This window comes from Vigna umbellata, chromosome 3 (genome assembly GCF_029865625.1).
Source record: "Vigna umbellata cultivar VRB3 chromosome 3, Vumbellata_1.0, whole genome shotgun sequence".
NCBI lineage: Eukaryota > Viridiplantae > Streptophyta > Magnoliopsida > Fabales > Fabaceae > Vigna > Vigna umbellata.
Window position 1 is genome coordinate 51,735,376 of NC_142167.1, and position 23,747 is coordinate 51,759,122.

Sequence of the window (23,747 nt, forward strand, 5' to 3'; positions counted from 1 at the left end):
AATTATTTGAAAAACTTTAAGTATAAAACATGTATGTTTATATTTACATCCCCATAAGCTGATCTAGTCTATTACAATATTAGGCGAGTCGCCAGCAGCATCTCCGACCGTCTCCACAGTCGGTTCATCCACGGCGACTGCTCCATCATGCTCTTCGTCAGCGACTGCCTCTTCCTCTTCATCCTCTTCCGCTTCCATAAAAGCATCATCAGGAATTTCGCTAAGAGGCTTCAGTTGGCCTTCATACACGTCCTTCCGAACGTCAAAATTCATTCCCTCGGTCGACACATCAAGCAGATGTCCGACCTGCCTCAAAGCCTTCCGGAAGCCCCGGGTATGTTCAATAAATACCGCCTCCTTCAGTTCTCCTATTAACTCTGTGTTCTCCATCGCTTCCGCCCGCATGGCATCCCTCTCCTTGGTCAACGCCGCCACAGTCTTCTTGGCCTGTTCCAGCTCGTGCGACGCTTGATCGCGCTCCTTTCTCAAAGCCAGGCCAGCGTCTCGGGCGTCATTCAGCAACATCTTAGCCTCTCTTAGCAATTGCTCTGACCGTTTCTGTTTTGAATCACAGAGGGCATGCGCCTCAATAAGCTCCTTCAGCTGAGTCTGCGCCTTGTCCAGTTCAACCCGCAGCACACCCCTATCAGAAGCATATGCCATATGCCAAGCTAACATTTGGGCCCGGGTCGTCATCTCCAACATGGCGTCGGCCATTTGTTGCTCGGTCATGTTTTCTACCACCCTCTTCTCCGAGTTATCCAGGTTGAGCTCGACCTTAAGGCTCAACGTGAAGGAGGGGTCCCATACGCCGTGGGGGAGGGGACGCTCTGTCTCATCTGCGGTCTCTTTCCTCTTCTTCGACACAGCGCCACTAGTGTCGACCGCCTTCCCTCTCCTTTTTCGTACCAAGGGTTGCTCTTTGGCGACCGTTGTTTCATCAGTCGACACCGAGAGCATGATACGACCAGGTGGTGGAACTTGTGCACGCGGTTGATCTTGCGTACGTTTGGATGAGGACCTTGGAAGGTCACCTTCAGCCTTCTCGGTGTCGATGGAGTGAAACCAATTTCGGACGCTTCCTTTTCTCCCCATTATCTCTGCGAAACAAAGGTCAATCCAGAACAGTCAACAACAACAAAGCAACAGATCAAAATAACAAGCAAGGAAACATACCAAACACCCTCGAATCAGCGTCGTCGAACTCAAGGCAGTTTATAAGCTGACGGGAAGAAAAGGGGCGTGGCAACGACGTCAACACATTCAGGGCCTCTAACTCTTCAATCGTCATTTTATCCTCGGACCAAGAGGTGAACCTCAACGGATCCTACGTCCAGTACAATGGGAACTTGGGGCTTCTCTCACCATCGAAAAAGAACCTCCGTCCAGAATTGCAGGTAAAGCTCTAGAAGAGCATTACCCGGCTCGGAGATTAGCGATACCCAACCCTTCTTCGCAACCGGTCGACATCTAAAAAAGTACAAAAACAGTCCCACAGTAGGCCTAATTCCTAAGGCCCGACCGACACAACACGACAAACACCTGCATATACCCCCAACTGTTGGGATGCAATTGACTAGGCGCGACATTCAGGGTCCTTAACACATCCATTTGGAAAGTGGTGAAAGGCAATCTCAGATACAGATCGTAAAACGGCGAAGCATAACAATAAAAGAATTCACTTGGAGCATTCTCCCTCCCATGGCACACCCTCTCATCCTCCCGTCAAGCTACCAACCTCACACACGTTTGGTACCCTAGGGTTCTCAAAATGCAACTATTCTCAATCCAATTTACTAGCACTGCCCTACTCATAAACAGACTCCTATGTTCCTTCACTTCACGCGCCGCCCAGGCGTAATCATCACCGCTAACCGAAAACGTTACACGCTCCTCTGGACCCTCACCACACACGTTCCCATACACAAAGGCATCGTCACCACAAGGAACAGTGGTGATTTCAGGGCGTTTCGTCGTTGACGACGGCCCCGGTATATTGTCACCGGTGTTATGCCCCTTTTCTTCCATTATCAGCAGTAAATGCACTAAGACGAAGGAAGGCTTAAGGGTTACCTGGCAGATTCTTGAGGTAGCATAATCAGAGGTGTTGAAAAGAGGCTTTCACTTGCAGCACACAATACCAACTTCTTTCTTCAGCAAAAGTGAAAACCTTCTTTCTGAATCGTGTTGAAGAAGGCAGGAAGTTTAATCGTCATGCGCCGTAGGATCCATTTTAATCCAACGGCTGCCTTTTCATGTCTCTTCGCTTCCCCAAAAAAGCGGGAAAACCCTAAAAATTCTAACGTCAAAAATGTGCGTATCATTTCCCCAATAAGTCACCACTCAACGTCCTTTAGTAAACTCGCAAGCAAAATTTGCGCTCGTTACTCGGACTCGGGGGGCATGTACCGTAGGATACCTGAATCCACTAACGGTCGACAAATAACCCAAGCGACCGTTCACTGGGCTTTCTTACGTTCGTATCATTTACAGGTTGATGTCGACCACTTGATGATCGACAACCAAACAGTGATGCCGCGACATAGCGCTCACACAACAGCTCGCATGTTTTTGTTAGTACATAAGACGCTCGAAGATTGTAAATGCTATTCGTAAAACCAAACAATGACGTAAGTGTCATTTAGTATATTTCAATGGAGGAAATTTCATTAAAAAGTTTTTTCAGAATTTAAATATAAGAGTTGATTAATTTTATATATTTTTATTTTAAAATCATTATAATTTATTTTTTTAGAATAACACTAGATATATTAGTTGTTAATGTAATTTATTAAAGTAACATTATTTTCTTTATAAAAGTATTATTCTTTATCTTTTATAATTAAAATTAAAATTCCATTTCACAAAAACATCATTTATTTAGCAGTATTTTTTGTTTTGTTTTCTTTTTAGTTTTTTAAGATTTAGACCTAAATCTATTATAGAAACACTAATAGAGAGAAGAAAACATGGTTTTGATAACCATATTATATATATATAGTTTTATTATATAATATTCTCAATATCTTTCATATGTTAGATTTTAAACTATTTCCATTCATTATTAATAAATTGGATTTATTTTACATGTTTGATTTAATTTTTTATTTTTCTTATATGACTTTGTTCATTATTTTGGTTGTAATATTCTCTGTAAATATTAGTTTTTTAATGATTCTAGTTACATTAAATTCTACATTTTGGGGCTTTAAAATTTATTGAATTTGAACTCTTATGTTATTTTATAATATTTTAAAAGTTGAGGCAACTAAAGAGAACTATGTCTAACAGAATACCCAACCTTCTGACCCAATTCAACACCACACCCCTCAGCAACTCTTTTTGCCACAGTGACAGCAGCTACACGTCTAGGTTATATATATATATATATATATATATATATATATATATATATATAAAAAGATTCTTTATATAAAGATTGTATACAAGTTTGTGTGCACGTATATTTTGAAATCGGTTATCATCGACTGTTTGAAACATTACTGATAATATTGTTTGAAACGATAGACTAAGAGTACTGATAATGTTTAAAAATATACTATACCAATTTGTAGTAAGTGAAATAAGAACTTGGTATCCTTTTCCACATGGACACAGTTACCGTTTTCCGTCCATTCCACGCTTATGTTTTGAACAAAATCTTTCTCATCTTGCACCGCTATAGGCTGTTTTTTCTCCCCAATATCTTCTTCCTCTTGCTCGACATCCTGTATAATTTTGTCCCACCTTTCTTTCGTTTCTTTCGGTCCTTCTTTTAGTTTTTTTAATTTCTAAAGTCATAAAGGAAAACAAATATATATTACGAGACAGAAACCAGAGCGGGTCCCGCTCTGATACCAACTTAAGATTGAAACTGTAAAATAATTCTAGAGGGCTTGATTGATCCCTCTCACAATCTTCTATTTATAAGAATAAATTGATACACAAGTACATGATAAATAGGATAACCTTAGACACAATATAATCATGATAAATAGGGTAATCCTAGACATAATATAATCATGATAAATAGGATAACCCTTGACACACTATAATGATGATAAATAATTCTAGAGGGCTTGATTGATCCCTCTCACAATCTTCTATTTATAAGAATAAATTGATACACAAGTACATGATAAATAGGGTAACCTTAGACACAATATAATCATGATAAATAGGGTAATCCTAGACATAATATAATCATGATAAATAGGTAACCCCTGACACACTATAATGATGATAAAATAAGATAAATATCACAATATAATCATGATAAATAGGGTAATCCTAGACATAATATAATCATGATAAATAGGATAACCCTTAACACACTATAATGATGATAAAATAAGATAAATATCACAATATAATCATGATAAATAGGATAATCCTAGACATAATATAATCATGATAAATATAGTAACCCTTGACACACTATAATGATGATAAAATAAGTATAAAATTTAGTATTTGAAATTACAAAATTATAAATTTATTCGAGGAGATTGCCAAAATCCGTACTTTTGTTCTTTAATACTAAACTTAAACATTATAAATCTTTCAGAGTGTGTATGTCGTCTTTATATATGATTAATTAACTAGTTAGTTATCAATTATTTAAACAACTAGTAAATGATAGTTTTTAATCTCTGTACAACTTTCTAAATTCAGTTATAATTTTCTCAAAATATTACCTTAATTTTAGAAATATCTGAGCATCATTAAATGTTAATTATAATCACCTTTAGAGAGAAATATTTCTAATTTAAACAAGCACCAAATTTAGATTACGAAAACTGAATTTGAAAATTTTCTAAATAATTTAAAATATATTTTATCGGTAAACAAATTCTATTAATATTTCATTGCTGTTTAAATAGTCTATTAATGTTAAATAATAGTTTTTTTGAATAAAGGTTTACCAACTATATAGTGATGGGGAGGAGTGGGGTAAACATATGAGAACCAATTATTTTGACTTGTTATGCTGAAAGAACTTTTTTTTATTGATATTTTTAAATGTGAAAATAGCTTTTTTAAATTAAAATTAACTTACGTAAGTGATATATATGTATTTGTATTTGTTTCTTTAAAATATAATGTTTTAGCTTGAAAAATAAAACAGATTTGCTGATAATCCAACTTTTGTTCTGCTGTTCAACTTGTGAGAAGTCTGTCAAATTACTTTCCAAAAACAATCATAAACTAAAATTTTGATGCCTAATATGTGTGATAGATTTGTTCGTTTTTGCAATATCAATCTTATAAGTCATACTTATTATATAACCTTTTTTCTGGTTTATTTCTATGATAAGTCATACTTATTATATATCAATTCTGGTTTATTTCTATAACCTTTTGACATTAAATGTGAAAGAGTAAAAAAATTGTTTACTCTTTATTTTTCTAAGAACCTACCTTGTTTACACTTATTAAATTTTTTGCGTCACCAAAATATCAATCAAAACAAAAATGCAAACCCAATTAAAAATTAAAAAAAACGTAATTAGTAATTTAATTCTATATTTAAATTGATAATTTATTTTTTTTTATATTTATTTTTAACTTAATTGAGTAATGTGGTCCCATGTGTTAATTGCATTAGATTAGCTAATGGCAAATTTAGTATTTGTAGGTTACATGGGGTGGTGGGTACTTATTTGCTGGGATTTTTTTTGTAGGTTAGATTTTAATCTCTTTCATCTCTCATATTCATATCCAAACCCACTGCCAACAAATCACTTCACTGACTATACCAGTACGACCACAACCTTGCATGAACCAAATCAAAGCAATCATAATCATAATCTCAATCTTTACTAGCTTACACTTACCTCATCATGGTCCAAAAATTTCACATTCTTGAAAAAACAAATATTAAATAACAAGGATTACACTATGAAATGATGACCAGCTATATTAAACAACATAACATAAATTTTCAATGTACACAAATGATACAAATAGTACATAATCATCCAAAACCTGTTTTCACTGTGCAAATAAACCCTTTGTTTTTTGTCCTTACCTCTTTCATCATGATGTGGTTGTGGGAGAAGACTGGAAGAGAAAAGTGTTGAACCATTTGTTTATTAGGGATTGCACTGATAGGCCATGATCAAAACTTAGGCCTAAGACTTAAAAAGAATGCAATGAGCATGAAAACAAAGATGATTTGTTGAGTGATACACACTTTTCCTAAATAGAAGCAAGTTCTTACAGCACACACTAGGTTATCTGCTCTTCCTTCAACCTTAGCCGTGCAACCGGCTGTTGCTCATTGCCTCCAATATCTCTGCTGCCAATACTTTGTTTTCCATGATTGGAATTCTGTGATTTTATCTGTGCAGTGTTGTTACTTGCCATAACATGGCTGCTGGTCTTAGCAGCTGGAACATCATGATTGTGTTTTCCTTCATATGTTGTTATGACAGCTTTAGGATCTGTTGAAGCCCTCTCAACATGCTTTCGGACTTTACAACCTGGTGTTGTACATTTGTAATAGCTCCTACACATGATATATGCTAGATTCAGCATTAGACTAGACAAGCTTAATGATGAGGTCAATATGATGTGATGCAGTGAATATAATTGGAAAAATTGAGCATTTTCCTTTGATGGATAATTTTTTAACTTGTTTAACAGTCATGAATAGTTCGATGAATGCAACAAAGTATGGAGGAGATGCAATAGCACCTCGGATAAGGGTTTCCTTTGACAACTTTCTGCCCATATTTTCGCCATCTGTAACCATCATCTAAAAGATCAACTTCACTGGTTGTTTGCACAATGATTCTAGGCTCAGTGACTGTCCTATGTGAAGATGCAGGATCCAAATTTGTGGCTTCTGTTTTACTGCATAATTACAACACTTTCAAGATCAGAAAAGACAACTGATGTTACCAAGGATAAATGTCAAAAAGAAAAGAGAAATTTTGCTGAGAATATTAGGATAGAGACCTTTCACCAACACAAAGGATTTTTCCTCTACCAAAGAGCAAAATCTCAATCCACAAATTATAATCAAATAGAATAAACATTTTTCCTTTAATTCACCATATTTATATCTAATTAATTTCTACAGCTAACAAGTTAATTACTCTACTTGTTTGTAAATTGTAACTAAGTTTTCTGTTAAGAAGTGGACTTTAAATTTAACTTAATTCTACAAAACCAACTTATAAGGTGAAGTTTGCACCCATTTTCCTTCTTTTCTAACTCACAATAAGCAATTTACCTACAAGAAAAGGATTTCATAAATAAAAGCTTACCTCCTCTTTGGGTCAGGCTCAACATTTTTCTCATCATCTTCAGCTTCATGATCACCTACTTCCTCACTGTCACTTCCTGATAGATGATCAGTTGTTGCCTGACTTGACTCTGGATCCATTTTAGTCATCCCTTGATAAGCAGAAGCATTCCCTTGCATATTTGAATGTTCATTTGAAGGCACAGAATCTTTTGAGCGTTTGTTAGGATGAGGACGTTGATGATTGTGTTCTCCTTTATAAATAATTGCAGTAACATGACCCTCAAGTGAACGCTCAACTTTTTTCTTGACAGGACAATGTGGATGTGTGCATTTGTAATAACTTCGAGGAAATTCACTACCCTTCACCTGTTTCTGTCCATACTTCCTCCAGTTGTATCCATCATCTGCAGGCTTATCAACATTGAGTGATGAAGATTGCAACTTTTGTTCAGAGTGAGAATGATCAGTGGATTCTGTCATTGTGGCCCAAGAATTTGCAGTTAAGGGTGGAATCAGCGGTTGTGTAGCATTGGAAGTAGCTGCAGGAACCTGTGTGAATGAGGTAGGTGATGATACTGATACAGGCAATGAATGTTCAGCCTGAATATGCATGTTTGAGTTAGCTTGTGAAGCCTGCACTGAAACTTGGGCTAGTGCCTGCTGGTGTGTCATTCCAAATGACATCTACATATATGAGAAATCAGTTTGTCAGAAGAATAAGTGATTTTAAGTATAATCACTTAAAAATATCATATCACTAATACTCGCTTAAAAGCTGTTTTCCACTTTAAAAGGGTAAATTTCTTTAGACTAATACTCACACTGAGTAAAACTAAGATTTCAAAACAGCATGGTTAATTCCTTAATCAGAAAAGATAGTTTTCATTCAATAAGATCAAGTTTCATACTATATAAGTGTTTTGTTGGGTTTGGAATAAACTTAAATGTATTAACATTGGAGTCTTATGGGTAGTTAATGTATTAGCCGTTGGAATCTTATAGATAGTAATGTAGTAGTCGGAGTCTTATGGATAGTTAATGTGTTAGTCGTTTTTAGCTGTCTTTTGTTTGTTTTGAGTACAACATAATGAATATGCGAGTCTATAAATTGTATAGTTGATTGTATGATAACAGAAGAACAATACAGGTGAATCAATTTATTGACAAAGTTAATTTGTAGTCAACATGTTTCAGCCCTAAATGTAGTATATATGCTTATGAATAATGAAGTTTACAAAGAAGTATAAAGAAACTTCATCTCCAAAATAGAAAAGTTAACAGACGCCAACACAAACATGTGCATGAGGTCTCTTCATCAAGTAACCCAAAATGAATCTTTACTTGAGAACAAGTACCTTAATATAACTATTTTAAAACTTTAAAAATTGAAATCCAATTATTTTGCAATACCACTCTTTGCTTATAATAAGCAACTGGGGTTGCTGATGGACCCACCCATTTAAGAAGCCTGTCAATTTCAACGTAAAAGTTAAAAACTTGGCCAGCAATAAATGTGAAAAGTTGAAAGATTGAAGGAGCAACATGCTACAAAATGTGGACAACACATGTTGTAAACTTAAACGATCCTTAGCAAACGTAGACATGTTCAAATATGTCCAGAAAATATTTCAGACATATCCACTAATTTATTTTAGTTTCCTTTTAATGAAGTACTAGAAATAACAATATCAAGCATTGCAAATGATTATATTTCCAACTTATATTGATCTGTAACTTGAATACAGCTCCTGCTTCCAAGCTTTTATTTGTGCATCATAACTTGTCCATTACCATTACAAAGATCCCATTCTAATAATAGAAAAAAATACCCTTCTATGAAATTATATATATATATATATATATATATATATATGTATGTATATATATATATATATATATATATATATATATATATATATATGTATGTATATATATATATATGTATGTATATATATATATATATATGTATGTATATATATATATATATGTATGTATATATATATATATATATGTATGTATATATATATATGTATGTATGTATATATATATATGTATGTATATATATATATATGTATGTATATATATATATATATGTATGTATATATATATATATATGTATGTATGTATGTATATATATATGTATGTATGTATATATATATGTATGTATGTATGTATGTATTCACATTCAATGACTACATTCATAGTAATACATTAAATTCCATGAATCTAATCAAAGGGTTGTAGTTACAATTACCACCTTAAAGAAAAACTTCTATTTAAGACCCTTTTACAGGAGAATAAGGAAAAAAAGCTTTTCCTCTAAACTAATTTGTAAAAGTTTCCCATTTAACTTCTCCAGAAGTTTATTTTAAACAATGCAAAAGCTAATTTTAGCTTAAGAGAGAAACTTAATTTTTGCTTCTTATTTTATTCCCTCGTGAATGCTTATAAAGAGATTTATCAAACATGGCCTTAACACAAATTTCTCATAGTTGAGTAAAATCTTAAATGTGTTTGTACAGACATAACAAACACAAAACATGACAAAAACAATCTTCCTATAATGAGGGGGTTCCTAGCCAATTGCCAGAAACCAACTAAAAACACTTGTCTACAACTCCTCTCTATCAAGGTGGATTTTAAGCCATTCCAGAATCAAAATCATTTTTACTTAACACTTCAGTAATCCGCATATAAAAAGTCAACATCAAAAGTCAATTACTTAGGGGTCAAACTTCAATTTTAATCATGCTAAAAGCAGTAAAGTTTTGCATCAGAATTTTGTCTAAACCAAAAATGAAAAACAAATTTTCCAAAGCTTACTATGTTTGATAAATGAAAATGCAACACTAGAAGAACTTGCACGTGATGAGTGAAAGAAAGAACTGTAGTACCTGGGAAGGTGAAAAGAGGCCATGCGAGTCGTGCACGGCGGTGGAGGCCACCGGAGAAGCCATGGCTCCGGCGAGGAGCTGAGAGAAGGACTTGCTGCTGTCATCCCCATCAGTCAAAAAGCCAGAGAGAAGAGTCATGGGACCAGGACTGAAGCCGCCACTGAAAAGGGTCTCCATGGAAGCAGCTCTTGGAGGGAGACTGATGGTGGGTCGAGGTGGCGCCGACTCTTTCCACGGTGGTCGGTCCCCACTTCCGCCGCCCGCCATCCCAGTTAAATAATTCAACGGAGGAGGAAGAAAGCTTCAAACTTTTCTCTGACTTTCAAGAAACAAAAAAGAAGAAAACTTTGCAAGTCTTTTTCTTTTCTTTCACTGTATCTTAATTTGGAAAAACTGAAAAAGTTTGAAGCTTTTGAGTTGGGTGTTTTACGTGATTTTGTGTGATGGGTTTGGTTTGGTTTGGTGGATCTGAATGAAGAAAATGTATCAAAAAAGTCCACGCCTTCTTTGCCCAACCAAATGCTCTGTAATACAAAAAAATAATATCTTTTCTTCTATAAATTTTAGCTTTCATCTTATTAAAAACTCTGCCTTTTTTATAACTAAGGTGTACTTTTTGTTCAGAAAACTATAAATGTTTTATCCAAATTTACTATCACAATTATTATCAAGATATAAACTTCTCAAATATAATTATTACACTACTAAGATGGTGTGCAAAATTTATTTTAGAACAATTTTATGAAATATCTTCTTAAAAAAATAAGAATAATACCTGAAAATATAAATTTAATTTAAGAGGATTTTGATATCTCCTCATGCATGTTTTAAAATAACGTGAACACTGATATAATACATAACCCTATCAACATTTTCATTTTTTTAACGTTTATAAACATCTTCATCGTATTATAATCAACCAACAAAATCCTACCTAATATTTTTATTACTATAATTTGTAAGAAAATTAAGAAAAAGTTATTAAATTTTCGTCTTACTTTATTGAAAGATTCAATATAAAGAATATTTAAATATTTAAAGAAAATTGAAGCATTCAACATTTTGGGAAATAAAGATTAATTAATTAATTAATTTTGAATTAGTCGTGGAGCCGTGAATAAGTAGGAATGAAATCTGTGGTGTGTAGGGAGGCAAGTGGCCTAAAATAATTGGCTTATTAAATGAAGTATTGTTGAAATTGACCAAAAGACTTTATAAAAATAAGCCATTTGGCAGAGTAAGTAAGTCAATGAAAAAGGATGAGAAGAAAATGATGGCATGTCCACCACCAACTTATTATTGCATATTTTTAAATATTTTTTATTTTTTTTATTTTCTTATAAGTTAGTATATGTAGAATTATAAATGGCTAATATTTTTTTTTCTAAAGTTTTTAATATCTTTCATATGCTCAGAAGTTATAATTATGTTATAGAGTTGAAGTACTTTTAGTTATAAATTCACTATCCATAAAATAATTGTGTTCGTCTTTATGGTATTTGAGGGATAATGTTTAGTTGGATTAAAACATAAAAATTAAAACTTATCTAAACTTAAATAAAAAATATTTTTTTTTAAAACTTAGAACCACACTTTTTTTATTATTATTATGAAAAATACCTATTTTCAAATATTTTTAGTAGCTTATCTTCAATTTTATATTTACAAGAAGGGAGAAAATCTTTCTAATGTAAAATAAGTCTTTTTTTTATAAGAACTACTAATATCTCTAAAAAAAACTATATTTTAAATATATTAATACTACAAAAAGTTATTTTGAAACTTTACTTAAAATTTTAAAAGTAAAATCTACTTTCTTTCCATACCCTACTTTTTTATTATAATGTCATTTTAATATTTATATTAACTCGTAAACTTTGATAAATTTACTTAAATATAATATTATATCATTATTTGTTCTATTTAATGTGTAATTTGTAATTTGAATGAAAACAACGGTGATACAATGATACATATTGGAAAAAAAGAAAAAAAAAATTGTAGTTGTAGTATTAGAGTTTAAATGTAGGTTTAATCCTTTAGTACATCCCTATTTATGTACGAATGTCTCAATTGGGTCCTCGTTTTTTAAAGTATATCAAAATGGTCCTTAATTTTGAAAATTCATATCAATTGAGTCCTTTCCGTTAAGTTGGCTGGACGGCGTTAAAAAAATTCATGAGTGGATGCTGAGATGACAAACGGACGCTCGTCCACCAGCGGACGAACGCTCGTCCATCAGCGAACGAACGCTCGTCGACCACCGAACGAACGGTCGTCCAGTGTGGAACGAACGGTCGTCCAGCAGTAAGAGGTCGACGAGCGTTCGTTTTCTGGTGGACGAGCGCTCGTTGCGTTCGTTCGCTGGTGGACGAGCGTTCGTTCGTCATCTCAGCATCCACTCATGAATTTTTTTAACGCCATCCAGCCAACTTAACGGAAAGGACTCAATTGATATGAATTTTCAAAATTAAAGACCATTTTGATACACTTTAAAAAACGAGGACCCAATTGAGACATTCGTACATAAATAAGGATTTATGTAACTACTTTTTAGTGCATGACTAATTTATATTTATTACTTTTTCTCTCTTTTTATTATTTTTATTTATACATACTAAAAAATATTATAATTTTAAAATACAATTATATAATTTTTATATAATGTGTAAGTGGCTAGCTGCAAATTTACTGTAAATCTTTTTGGACATTTGAATAAGACAAAATTACGAGAACAACAATGAAATGAATTGACAAACCCTTTTTCTTCTGTTTTTTTTCCGACGGCGCAAAAACTTTAATAGCAATATTCTTAACATGATAACCTTAATAGAAACTCCTTTCTATTATTTTTTAAAATTAAACAACCTTTTAAATGTGGTGTCTGTAACGCAGAGTCCTTCTCTTCCCTGTCACATACTTCTCTTTTCTAGAACTCTAGAAATATGATCAAATATACTTATATTTTAAATATAAAGGTTAATTTTAACTTATCAAAATTTTAAACTGAATTTTATTTATTCTAAAGAGTTTTGTTTTGTTTTTTAATGATTTTATTATAGTTGAAAAAAATATTCATGTAAAATTGGTTATCTCATTAAAATTTAGTTATATTTAGATGATTTGAGTTAAATTTATAGATTTTGAATTATTACTTAATTTTGAAAGTTACTTTGAGGACAAGGGATTGCAGATAAAGGAATCTATTCATAATTTTATATAGAATCTTAAGATAGATTATTTGAGTGTGAAATTTTGATAGGAAAGTGACATGGTCATATTATTTTGAATTTGATATAGAGACGGTGTTTTTTTAAAAACTATTTGAAAGTTGAAAGCTAAATGTTATTTGAGTTTTGGTTAATAAATTATTGTTTTAGAATGTTTGATTTAAATGTTATTGATAAAAAGTTGATTTAGTTATTGGATTATGCATGTTAGTATATTGTTTAGAGAAAATATATTTTGACATACTTTTACATTCAATTGACACATTATTTTTTATTTTTTATTATAAAAATTCTGTCAAATAGGTGTAGGTATGTCAAGCTACCATTGTGGGTTGTGAATACAATTTTGATGAGTGTGATTAGATTTTTAATAACTTTTCATTGTATCGAGTTTGGTTTATAAAAATTGAATTGAAACAAGTGAAGGATGATGCTTGAACAAATTTCATATTTAACTGATCATTTGAATGTATTTAAGAGCTATGTTTGCAAACTAGTATTTGATAAAAATGTGTTCTTGCTAAAGTTGAAGTGGTAGCCTAAACAAAAAATACTTAATGTATATCTTCTTTTAGTGACAGTGCAATTGTTTATTTATAAAGACTTTATTTCATCACCTATAATAATCAAGAAATTATCGTTGTCACCGTGTATCTAACAATAACAATCACTTATTAATTGTTCAACATAAATCACTTGTTTTTTTTATATTATCTATAATATTGTTTTGTATAACATCCCAATTTTTAGTAGCTTACCAAATAAAAGAAGGAGTTATAAAATTGAGAAAACAAAACATATAGATATAGTATTAATACAATTATTTAGAAGAAAATAACTATAATAATAAATATATCTAAAAGAACTAAAATTAACCACTAGACCACCAAGAAGACTCTTTACAACATTATCGTCCACCATTAGAGATGTTTCAACACCTAAACCTCATCCGCTCATATCAATAAAGTGATCATTGCAAAAAAAAAAAAAACAAACAACACATCAAAGACAACCAAAAAGACAACAAGGTGAACTAGTGTTCAAAAGAAAACTTCATAAAAAATTTAATACATCACATATTAGTTCAACATTAAAAACATTCTATGACTCATATAAGGATATAATCATTTGACTCTAGACTCAATGATCCAAATACATGCTGACATAAACTTCATTGAAGGTACGCACTCGTAGTAGTATTTATACTCCATAGAGACATATAAACATGGGTTTATCAACCTACTACTCATGAGGTTAATTTGTTATTCCTAAGACTCAAAAGTCTAGGGCAAAGACCTCCTATCATTCTCTTTCCTACCCCATTCATCTCTACGTGAGTTGAATGGTTGATAGAATATCAAGATACCTCCTTTCTGAAATCTGTTTATCAAGCATACACTAGCACTTTCTCAAATCACATAATCTATCCTTGAGATTCTTCTCACATCTCATGTCATCCATACTCACAACCATATTTACCCCATAAAGCATCAATAATTGTAAATTTAAGTATACTTTAAATCAGCTCAAACAAAACATAACTCAGAAAAACATAGAAAGTATGAAAAGAGAGTTGAAACTGTAGGCGCCTAGTGCCAGGTCTCGCACCTAATGAACCATGCCCTTTGCCCAACGAGACAATCTCTCGCCCAACGAATTAGAAGAGAAAAAGAACCCAAACTTGTAGTGGAAAGTGGTGCTCAGTGCCCTAAATCACCACTCAACGCCTAAGAAACAATGAGTTCAATGACTTCACAACTCTTAGTTTCCAAAATGGTCGCTTAGCACCCTAAAACCCAGTTGCTCTCTATTTTTGTTATGTTCAACGCCCTACAGGGCCACTTAGCTCTATACCAGATGACAACAACTTTAAATCTTGATCTTAATGCACTCAAGACCTATCCAAATGACCAAATATGTATTCTTAGCTCTGTAATTGATTAGGAAACATGTTTATACCTCAGATTGAATACAAATTTGCTCATTTGGACAGGAAATCAATTCATCATATCAAGCTAACTACCCAAAACACTAACATCAAATTTCCCCGTATTCAAACTAGAATTCTGCAAAATAAAAGTCATACCAACAACAGAAATATGATCAAGGTACACTATTAGAATCACTGGTCAATAGAGACTTAGATTGAAGACTTAAAAGACACATGCAAGCTAAGAGGGACCAACATGCAACATATATAAGAAAAGACCAAGAAAAAGGATTGAAAAATCAACTTACTCGAACAGAGAAAATGATTGGTCTAGATTGAAGAGCTTCCCGCAAAGATCACTAATACGGTCTCGGTAGCAAAGAGAAAAAAATCCTTAGAAAGAAGTTAGAGAACGTTAGAAAAATGGTTTATAGGATTGGTGTGTTTTAAAATAACGAAAGTTGTTTATAACGAAACTATTTTATATTAAAATCACTTAATATTAAAATAATTGAGTTCCACTATTTTTAAACCAGTATCATTTCTAAAATGTCATTTTTTGGATCTTTACATTTTGTATTAATAAAAAACAAAATGAAATTAATTAAATATTAAACAATTAAAAATTAATTAATAAATACAAATTTTTTTGAATACTTAATGAAAAATTAATAAAAAATGAATTAAAAATATTTAAATCTATAAACAGCTTAAAACTTAATTTAAATTCTAAAAAGATATTTATGCACAAAAGTTTGAGATGATTTTGATAGAAGGTTTGGAAAGGTGAGTGGATGATGATGGGCCATATGGTGGTTTGTCATGGAGTGTCTGCTATTCTGTCTCCCATTAAGCAGGATGGACCCTTTCTTCATCCGCTCTTTTCTGCAAATACATACAAAAAATACTTTCTGCATTTCTCTTTATATACAAAAATATAAAGAAGATGAATGATATTGTTATGAAGAGCTTCGTGACCCAGAGTGCCATCATCAACCTCTACAGTTCTATAAGTAAGAAACACGTGGAACATAAGTGAATAAAGCAGGGTTATTTTCGTATACTTATAATATAAAAATATTTATTTATAATATTAAAATATTTATTTATAATATTATGTGAATAAGGATGTAATAAGTTCAAAGAAGCAAGTTTAAACAAAATAGAGCTCATTATTTAAAATTCTTAAAATTATATAATATAAATTGAGTTTATTTTTTATTCATCTAAACATTTCATCTCTTATTTTTCATATTTGATGTTTTTTTTTCTATTTTTGTTACTAGGATGTTATAAGTTTAGAATGTGACACAATATATTACAATATGATTTGGTTTTATTTTGAATAAATTTATAATTTTTCTTAGATATTTGATTTATTCTTATTTTATTGCATGTTTAGTTCGAGTTTTTATTGGTAAGATATGAGTTGAATAAATAAATTTATTATATTTTAGGTTCTATTATGTAAAAAGTAGAAGATGAAATCCAGAGAAGAAAGGCAAAGGATATGAGAAAGAATATTTCTCTTTTTCTACAAAGGTAAAAACCAAAAAGGTTGAGTATATAAAAGCAGTAGATCTATTATAGGTCTAGCAAAACAGAGATAATCCAAAGTAAAGAAATAATAAAGGTTAAACACTTGTACAAAACAAAGAACTAAGAATAGAAAAAAAAAGAGGCAATGATAGAATTGATGTTAGCTTCTAAAAAGGTCCATTATCATATGTAAGACCCTATATTAGTATTTACACAACTAAATAATGAATTATGAATTATATATTTGAATGAATTATGAATAATGATAATTTTTTAAGAATGAATGAGATTTAAGGTTAAGTCATAACACTAATGACATAGATGAAGTTATCAAATGGTGAGAAGTATCGAAATTTATGCTAATTGTTTGAAGTGTGGGTCATGTTTTCAAAAGTTATATACCCTATGTTAATCTAGGTTATTAATAAGATCAAAATGAAGTGTCACCCCGTAATAAGACGGACTTTTATATATAAGATGTTAATATATGATACTGATAGTATAATATGTAGGAAATCGTCTGATTATATATGAATATTATTGAATTTACAAGAAGAGTCAAATGAATATTGTTAATAAAATGTTTTGAGTAATATATCTTTATTTACTAAAGTCAATTTTCCAGTCCTTTATACGTGGTGTGTTACCTTTTGAACAACCATCATATTTTGACAATAAAAAATAGATGATATTATAAGAATAAGAGCATCATAAAACATGTAGAAAAGATGTTTAAATTCACTTAAAAAAATCATTTTATTTTGAATGTAACATATTCAAAACATTGAGTAAATATTATAATGATGAATTTATAAATTTTTGGAATGATGGTTGATGTTATGATATTTATGTATCTAAATTGATTATAATTTTTTTTATATAGAATAAGGTTATACTATGTTGTTAGCTTGGTCTAGACTTATTGAAATTTTTCTCTTTTTATTGTCAGTTTATATTATTTTTTTCTTTAATGGTTAATAAGGATGTGTCTAATTGGACTTTGGATGATATTGGTGTGTTTTATCAAAAAGTAACAAAAAAGTTTTACTCTTCTAGTATGAAACGTGTGAACTTGATGTGGTTGGATGAGGTGTCACGAGCTAAAACTTGGATTCTTTGGAAATTGTTATATAGTTGTTTATCTATTGATTTGAAAGTTAAAGAAATGAATGGTTTTATGTTCTATGTGTTGTTTGTGTGATAATAATGTTGAATATTTCTCTCATTTGTTTTTTCATTATTCTATTGTTATACGATTGTGAGAATTGTTGAAAGAAATTTATCAGAATTTACAGTTTTTTTCTTTGAATTTAATTGTTCAAATTCTAAAGTCTCATTGTAGTTATTTGCTTAAAGTGGTTAAAGTAATTGTCATTACTACCATATTGGATGATTTGGAGGATGATAAATCATAGTTGATTTCAGGATCAATTGTGTTTTCTTATGCTATTTTTCAAATTAAGGAGTTAGCGTGTATGGTTGGAAATAATATAAGAAGCATATGGGTAATATTGTCTTTGATTTTTTGGTGTTGAAAATTTTCAATATTCAAACTAGGGAGGGTAGAGTGATTTCATTTATAGTCGTAATATGACAAGTTTCATATGCTAATTAGCTTAAGGTGAATACTGATGGTGCAACTAGGAGTTGTCCTGGTTTGACTTTATGTGTTAGTATTTTTATAGGAAGTCAGATGAATAAGTGAGGAGTTTTCCAACTTTTTTAGGGGTTCAAACTTCTATTTTTTCTGAGTTCATCATATCATTTATGTTTTGGAGCATGCTTGGAAGGATGACTTTCAAAGGCTTTGGTTGGAAAGTGATTATTCTTTAGTTTGTCATGGTTTTTTGGATCAATGAGTGGTTTGTTGGAGTCTTTAAGGGAAATGGCATCGGTGCTAGCATTTTTGTACACATATGCAATTCAAAGTTTTTCATATTTCTTGTGAAGAAAATCATTGTGTTGATAAATTAGCTAATTTAGCTTTCATTCATAAAGAACAATATAAGCGATTTAATATTTTGCCTTCATGTTTTTTTAATTCTTTTTATAATAGGTATAGTTTTTTTATGTCTCGTGAATAGACCTATCAATTTGATACGCTGCCTATGTGGGTATATTCACAGGGAGATGGCATCATAGCATTTTTGTATTAGGTTGATACCAAAAGCGTCTAAAGATACCAGGAGTAGTGAAATATACTGCACAATCAGGAGTAGGTGAAACTCAACTAGGGAGAATATCAGGGGATACTAGGATTTTCTAGGGATACCAAGAGTGGTGAAAATACTCGGTTGTAATATTGTTGAAGATTATAGTGGAACCCTCTAAGGATAGAGGAGACTGGACGTAGTTCAGTTGGAGTGAACCAGTATAAAAATATATGTGCACTTATTATTTTATTCTCTCTCAACGCTTCTCTTACAAAACCTGTCGTTGCACTTTTATTTCTAATATATAAGCTTCCTACACTAAACGATATTTATTAAAAAGGAAGTTTTATCCAAACATTGCAACGAATATCTCATAACTACTGAATAACACTTGAAAAGAACTCAATGATTAAATCTATTTCAAATTCGAGCATTTAAACTATCTACGTAAAATCATTCTATCTCAACGAAGGTGCTATATCATACTAGTTGTGAAAAAGTCTTCCAATAACATTATTCAACTCCCCTTCTAGTGTTTTTCAGGTACTTCATCCAACAGTCATGATCAGCGTTCAATGGCACAAAGTCAATGAACTCTCTGACTTTAGTTTTGCCTAGCGAGAAAATTCTTTGCCCAACGAAAACCAACTCAGAGAAGTTATTGCCTCAACAACGCTCAACATTATCACTGGTTCCCATTGCCATATCTGTGCACCAAAAATTTCCCTTTTGAGTTTGATTTGTGTAATTTAACATTCCTTTAGATAGTTTACAATTATAAACACCTTAAGATTTTACAATCATGATTCTTAGCTCAACCAGTATCAGGTTACCCAAATCAAATTTCATGAGGGTAAAATCTTAACCATTATCAGTCCATAGAATTTATTCATGCCTTAATTTAGATACACAACAACATTTCACAGATTCAACAGGAACTAAATATCAACACAACTCATCGAAGTATCAATTCAAACTTAAACCAATCAAAATATAAACATAAAATCTTTAGATTCCTCACTTGACAAAACAACTCAAGATAATTCTAAGACCGTAAATACGCCTCCAAACTCGTAGGATGCTCTATATACACAAAGAAACATCACAAAAACGATCAGATCATACCATTATGATAATTGATAAGCAGATACTCATATAGAAGATTAAAACCTCACATGCAACCAATAAAAAGGTTGCATGCAAGGCAAGACAAATTTGACAAAAAGGAAAAGAGCATAATATCAAATTTTACACAAATGAAGAAACTGATAGGATAGAAGGTAAGAGCTCGCCACAAGAATCACTCCAACGATCTCCAATCTTCAAACAGACAAATAGAGAGTAAGAAGGCTTAGAGGAAGTGGGAGAGCTCTAGAAAAGTGGTTTCTAGAGAGATGAAATGCTTTAAAGTAATAAAACTCGTTTATAAAATTTATATTTATAATTATGCATTTTAATGTTAAAATAATTGAGTCTCATTATTTTAAACATACTACCACTTCTAAAACACAATTTTCTAGATCTTTACAAAAGAAAGAAGAGAAATTAAAAAAATAAAAATTTTTAGCTTGAGTGAAAATTTATTCGCTTGAGGAAAATCTGACCTTAACAAGGATTTATTTACAATAATATTTTCCCATCAGAAAAAGTAGGACTAAAAACAAGTTGAATTTAAGCAAAGAGTTTTCATTGGATAAAAAATAAGTAAGAGAGTAAGGTATGAATCTTTGTTCTATATTTGCTTAAGCGTAAATCATTCACTTGAACATAAATATCAGAAAATTAAACTTATGCAATAGAACAAATTAATTTTTAAATGTTTTATTCAAATTCACTTCACCAAATATAGCTTTCAAACCGTTCAAAATGATCAATATAATCTATAATTTTCTCAATAATAAATTATTCATTTCAATTCAACTTTGGTCATTAAAACTCATTACTTAATTTTCTTTTTGAATCAAGCTCATAACTAACATTGAATATTTTACTTCAAATAATGACAACTTGAACTAATTTATCTCAAACGTAGTAATTTTCTAACGCAAAAGTGATAACATATAACACATTTCATTCATTCAATTATACAAATCTTATCTCAAACACTAAAAAGAAATTCAAATAACACAATCCTAAATAAAACTCAAGATATGGTAATCACATTATCCTAAGGTTCCATAAAAAAAACATAAATAGAATTCATGGTCTATAATTCGTTCTCACTCAAGCAAAATAATTAATCAAAATAAATTAAAAACACAAGAGTAAACGAGAACATATTCTATTTGAAAATTTGATTGATTAAATTTGATTCTTAGTTTTTTAATTGATATGAAGTGTAAGCAAATAATGAAAAAGATAAGATATGAAAAAAGAAAACAAAATAAAAGAGAAAGAAAATATTTGAGAAAGAAAGAGAAGGAGAAAGAAAAAATAGGTGGGGGAAGAGGAGTGGAGAAGGGTTACAAATTATATATTTTGAAAGTTCATTAAGAAAGGCTCAAAAATTAAAAACACACTAAACATTGTATATTTATAAAAATAATAAAGAAAAAAAAAACTTTTATGCTTTAGAATTTGAATGTTGCCAATAGCTTCATACGGAAATGTTTGCACAAATGGTCCCAAATTCACATAATGGGACTCTCCACATTGATAAAGCAAAATGCTCAAATAATTGAGCAAAACATGGGATTTTTATGAGATAACACTTTTTGGTTGAAAAGGGTCTCAAAAAGTATTCAGATAATTTTAATATGAAAGATTTTTTTTTTCTTTTATAATCATGTTGTCATCAACTTCATCTTTTCATTTGTTTTAATAATTCATTCGATCTCTAAATTCTAAATTGCACCAGTATTATCGTGTATTTGTTGAAAGAGAAAGCAAAATTTACTCTGCTAACCTTTATATTTAAAAAGAAATAGATTTCTACCATAACTTAGAGTATTTTTTGGTGAAAATGATAAAATTTTATTTTAAAAGTAAATAACTATTCACACGCAATTTCTTTTTGCATATGTAAGTATTTAAAATGCAAAAATAAACAAATAATAAATTTTAGTGAAATTACATCTATACTTTTTATTTAATAAATTTGTATACATAAGAACCACTTAAATTTAATTAGGTTAGGTACCATAAATGATATCATAAATTTCAATATATTTTCACATGCAAAACCTCTTTTGTTTTTTTTTTAAAACCATTCTTTAAAAATTAAAATCCAACCAATCCTTTTAAGTTAAAAAGACTATTTTTTTTTCTTTTTTCCAACACGCATTTCCTGTCATAATTTCCATCTTCCTTATCCAATTTCTCATTCATATTCTATTCTTTCCGTAATCAAAGGTCAATTCATATTCTATTTTTTTTGTAATTAAAAGTTAGATTGCATTTATTGCGAAAGACTCATCAAATCTAATCCAAAAAAATCTTCATTATTTAGATAATTTGAAAATTTTGTTCTATTTTAATCACCAAACTATTTTTGGCTTTGTATGTGTTTTTAGAGCCTTTTATTTTGCTTTTTGCTAATTGATGGTTCGATTAGTTGAGTTTTACGTTGTTCGTAGATTAAGTTCGAGCTTTCGTGATTCATAAGGTTTGTGAGTTTCGTTTACTTATTTTGAGATTGTTATTAAGACGAGTGGAAACTAATTAAACTTTGTGAAATTTCTTTTGAAATTGTTAAAATAAATGATGAGTTGTATTTAGAATTATAAAATTACATGTTTTGTTTGTTTTAAGAGTTGTTTTCATTTAAAATGAGCCGAATGCTAAATCTGTGAACTTTTAGGATTTTAGATGATATTGGAGGGATGAAACGTGAGATATATTATTGGTTAGAGAAAAGTTCTTTTAAAAAGAAAATTTGAAAATTTTTTGACAACGCATTTGTGATTAGTCTGTTTCAAATATTTTTTTTGAAAATAAATTTAAGCAAACCAATAAAATGAATTTGATGGGATTGAATAATGGGAAACAATGGTGAAATTACAGAGAAAATATATCTTGATGAAATTACTATTATATTTGAAATAAGTTTTGGTGTGTGATTGAATGAGAGTTATACTTGAACAATTGCATTAATAAAATGTGAAACTGAGCATAGTGACATGGGTCTATACATTGATGGTAATGCTTTTTGTGTTTTTGGGCCAAAAGGGACATTTGAGACAAGGTTGTCCCATAACGGTGTGACATTACATTACACATCATTATCCATCAATTACACCTTCACATTCTTTCATTTCTTCTATAATATGCTCTTAATATTTAGACTCCTCTTTCAATCATAGCTTCTTCAGCCTACTTTTAACTTTTTATTATGTCGAATAATTTATTTTGAAAAGCAGCGAAATATATATTTTTGTATATTTAGTTTCACTCAGAAAGGCTTAAAAGTTTATAATATACACCACACTGATAATAATAATTATTATATATTTTATTATTATTATTATTATTATTATTATTATTATTGTTATTATTAAAGTTATTAATATCATAAAACTTATACTTAGGTGGAACTAATCTCGTGCAAGTGAACCACAATTCGATATATTCAACATTTCAATTATCATCATGCCGATTGTTTTTTATTCTTTTTCTGTATCGTTCAAAAATGTTTTATCTAGCACTAAAATACTTAAGATTTGAATAATCATTCCTTATCCTAGATACTTTTCAATTTAACTTAAAGTGAAAAAATGTAAAATTAATTTTGATATGATTTTATTAAAT

The 23,747-nt window shown here is 30.6% G+C and overlaps 2 protein-coding genes across 2 annotated transcripts; both read right to left on the reverse strand.

Annotated features, from left to right (window-relative positions):
* Positions 1-63: 63 nt before the first annotated feature.
* LOC148202907 (uncharacterized) lies at positions 64-1,309 on the reverse strand. The gene is made up of 2 exons (XM_088108687.1): positions 1,177-1,309; positions 64-1,100 (listed from the first exon to the last, which is right to left on the reverse strand). The coding sequence occupies exons 1-2, from the start codon at positions 1,289-1,291 to the stop codon at positions 64-66; spliced, it is 1,152 nt and encodes a 383-aa protein (XP_087964813.1). The 5' UTR covers positions 1,292-1,309.
* Positions 1,310-5,894: 4,585 nt separating this feature from the next.
* Positions 5,895-10,679, reverse strand: LOC124826368 (putative WRKY transcription factor 4). Its single transcript, XM_088111038.1, has 4 exons — positions 10,150-10,679; positions 7,275-7,939; positions 6,700-6,858; positions 5,895-6,511 (listed from the first exon to the last, which is right to left on the reverse strand). The coding sequence occupies exons 1-4, from the start codon at positions 10,414-10,416 to the stop codon at positions 6,232-6,234; spliced, it is 1,371 nt and encodes a 456-aa protein (XP_087967164.1). The 5' UTR covers positions 10,417-10,679; the 3' UTR covers positions 5,895-6,231.
* Positions 10,680-23,747: the final 13,068 nt, after the last annotated feature.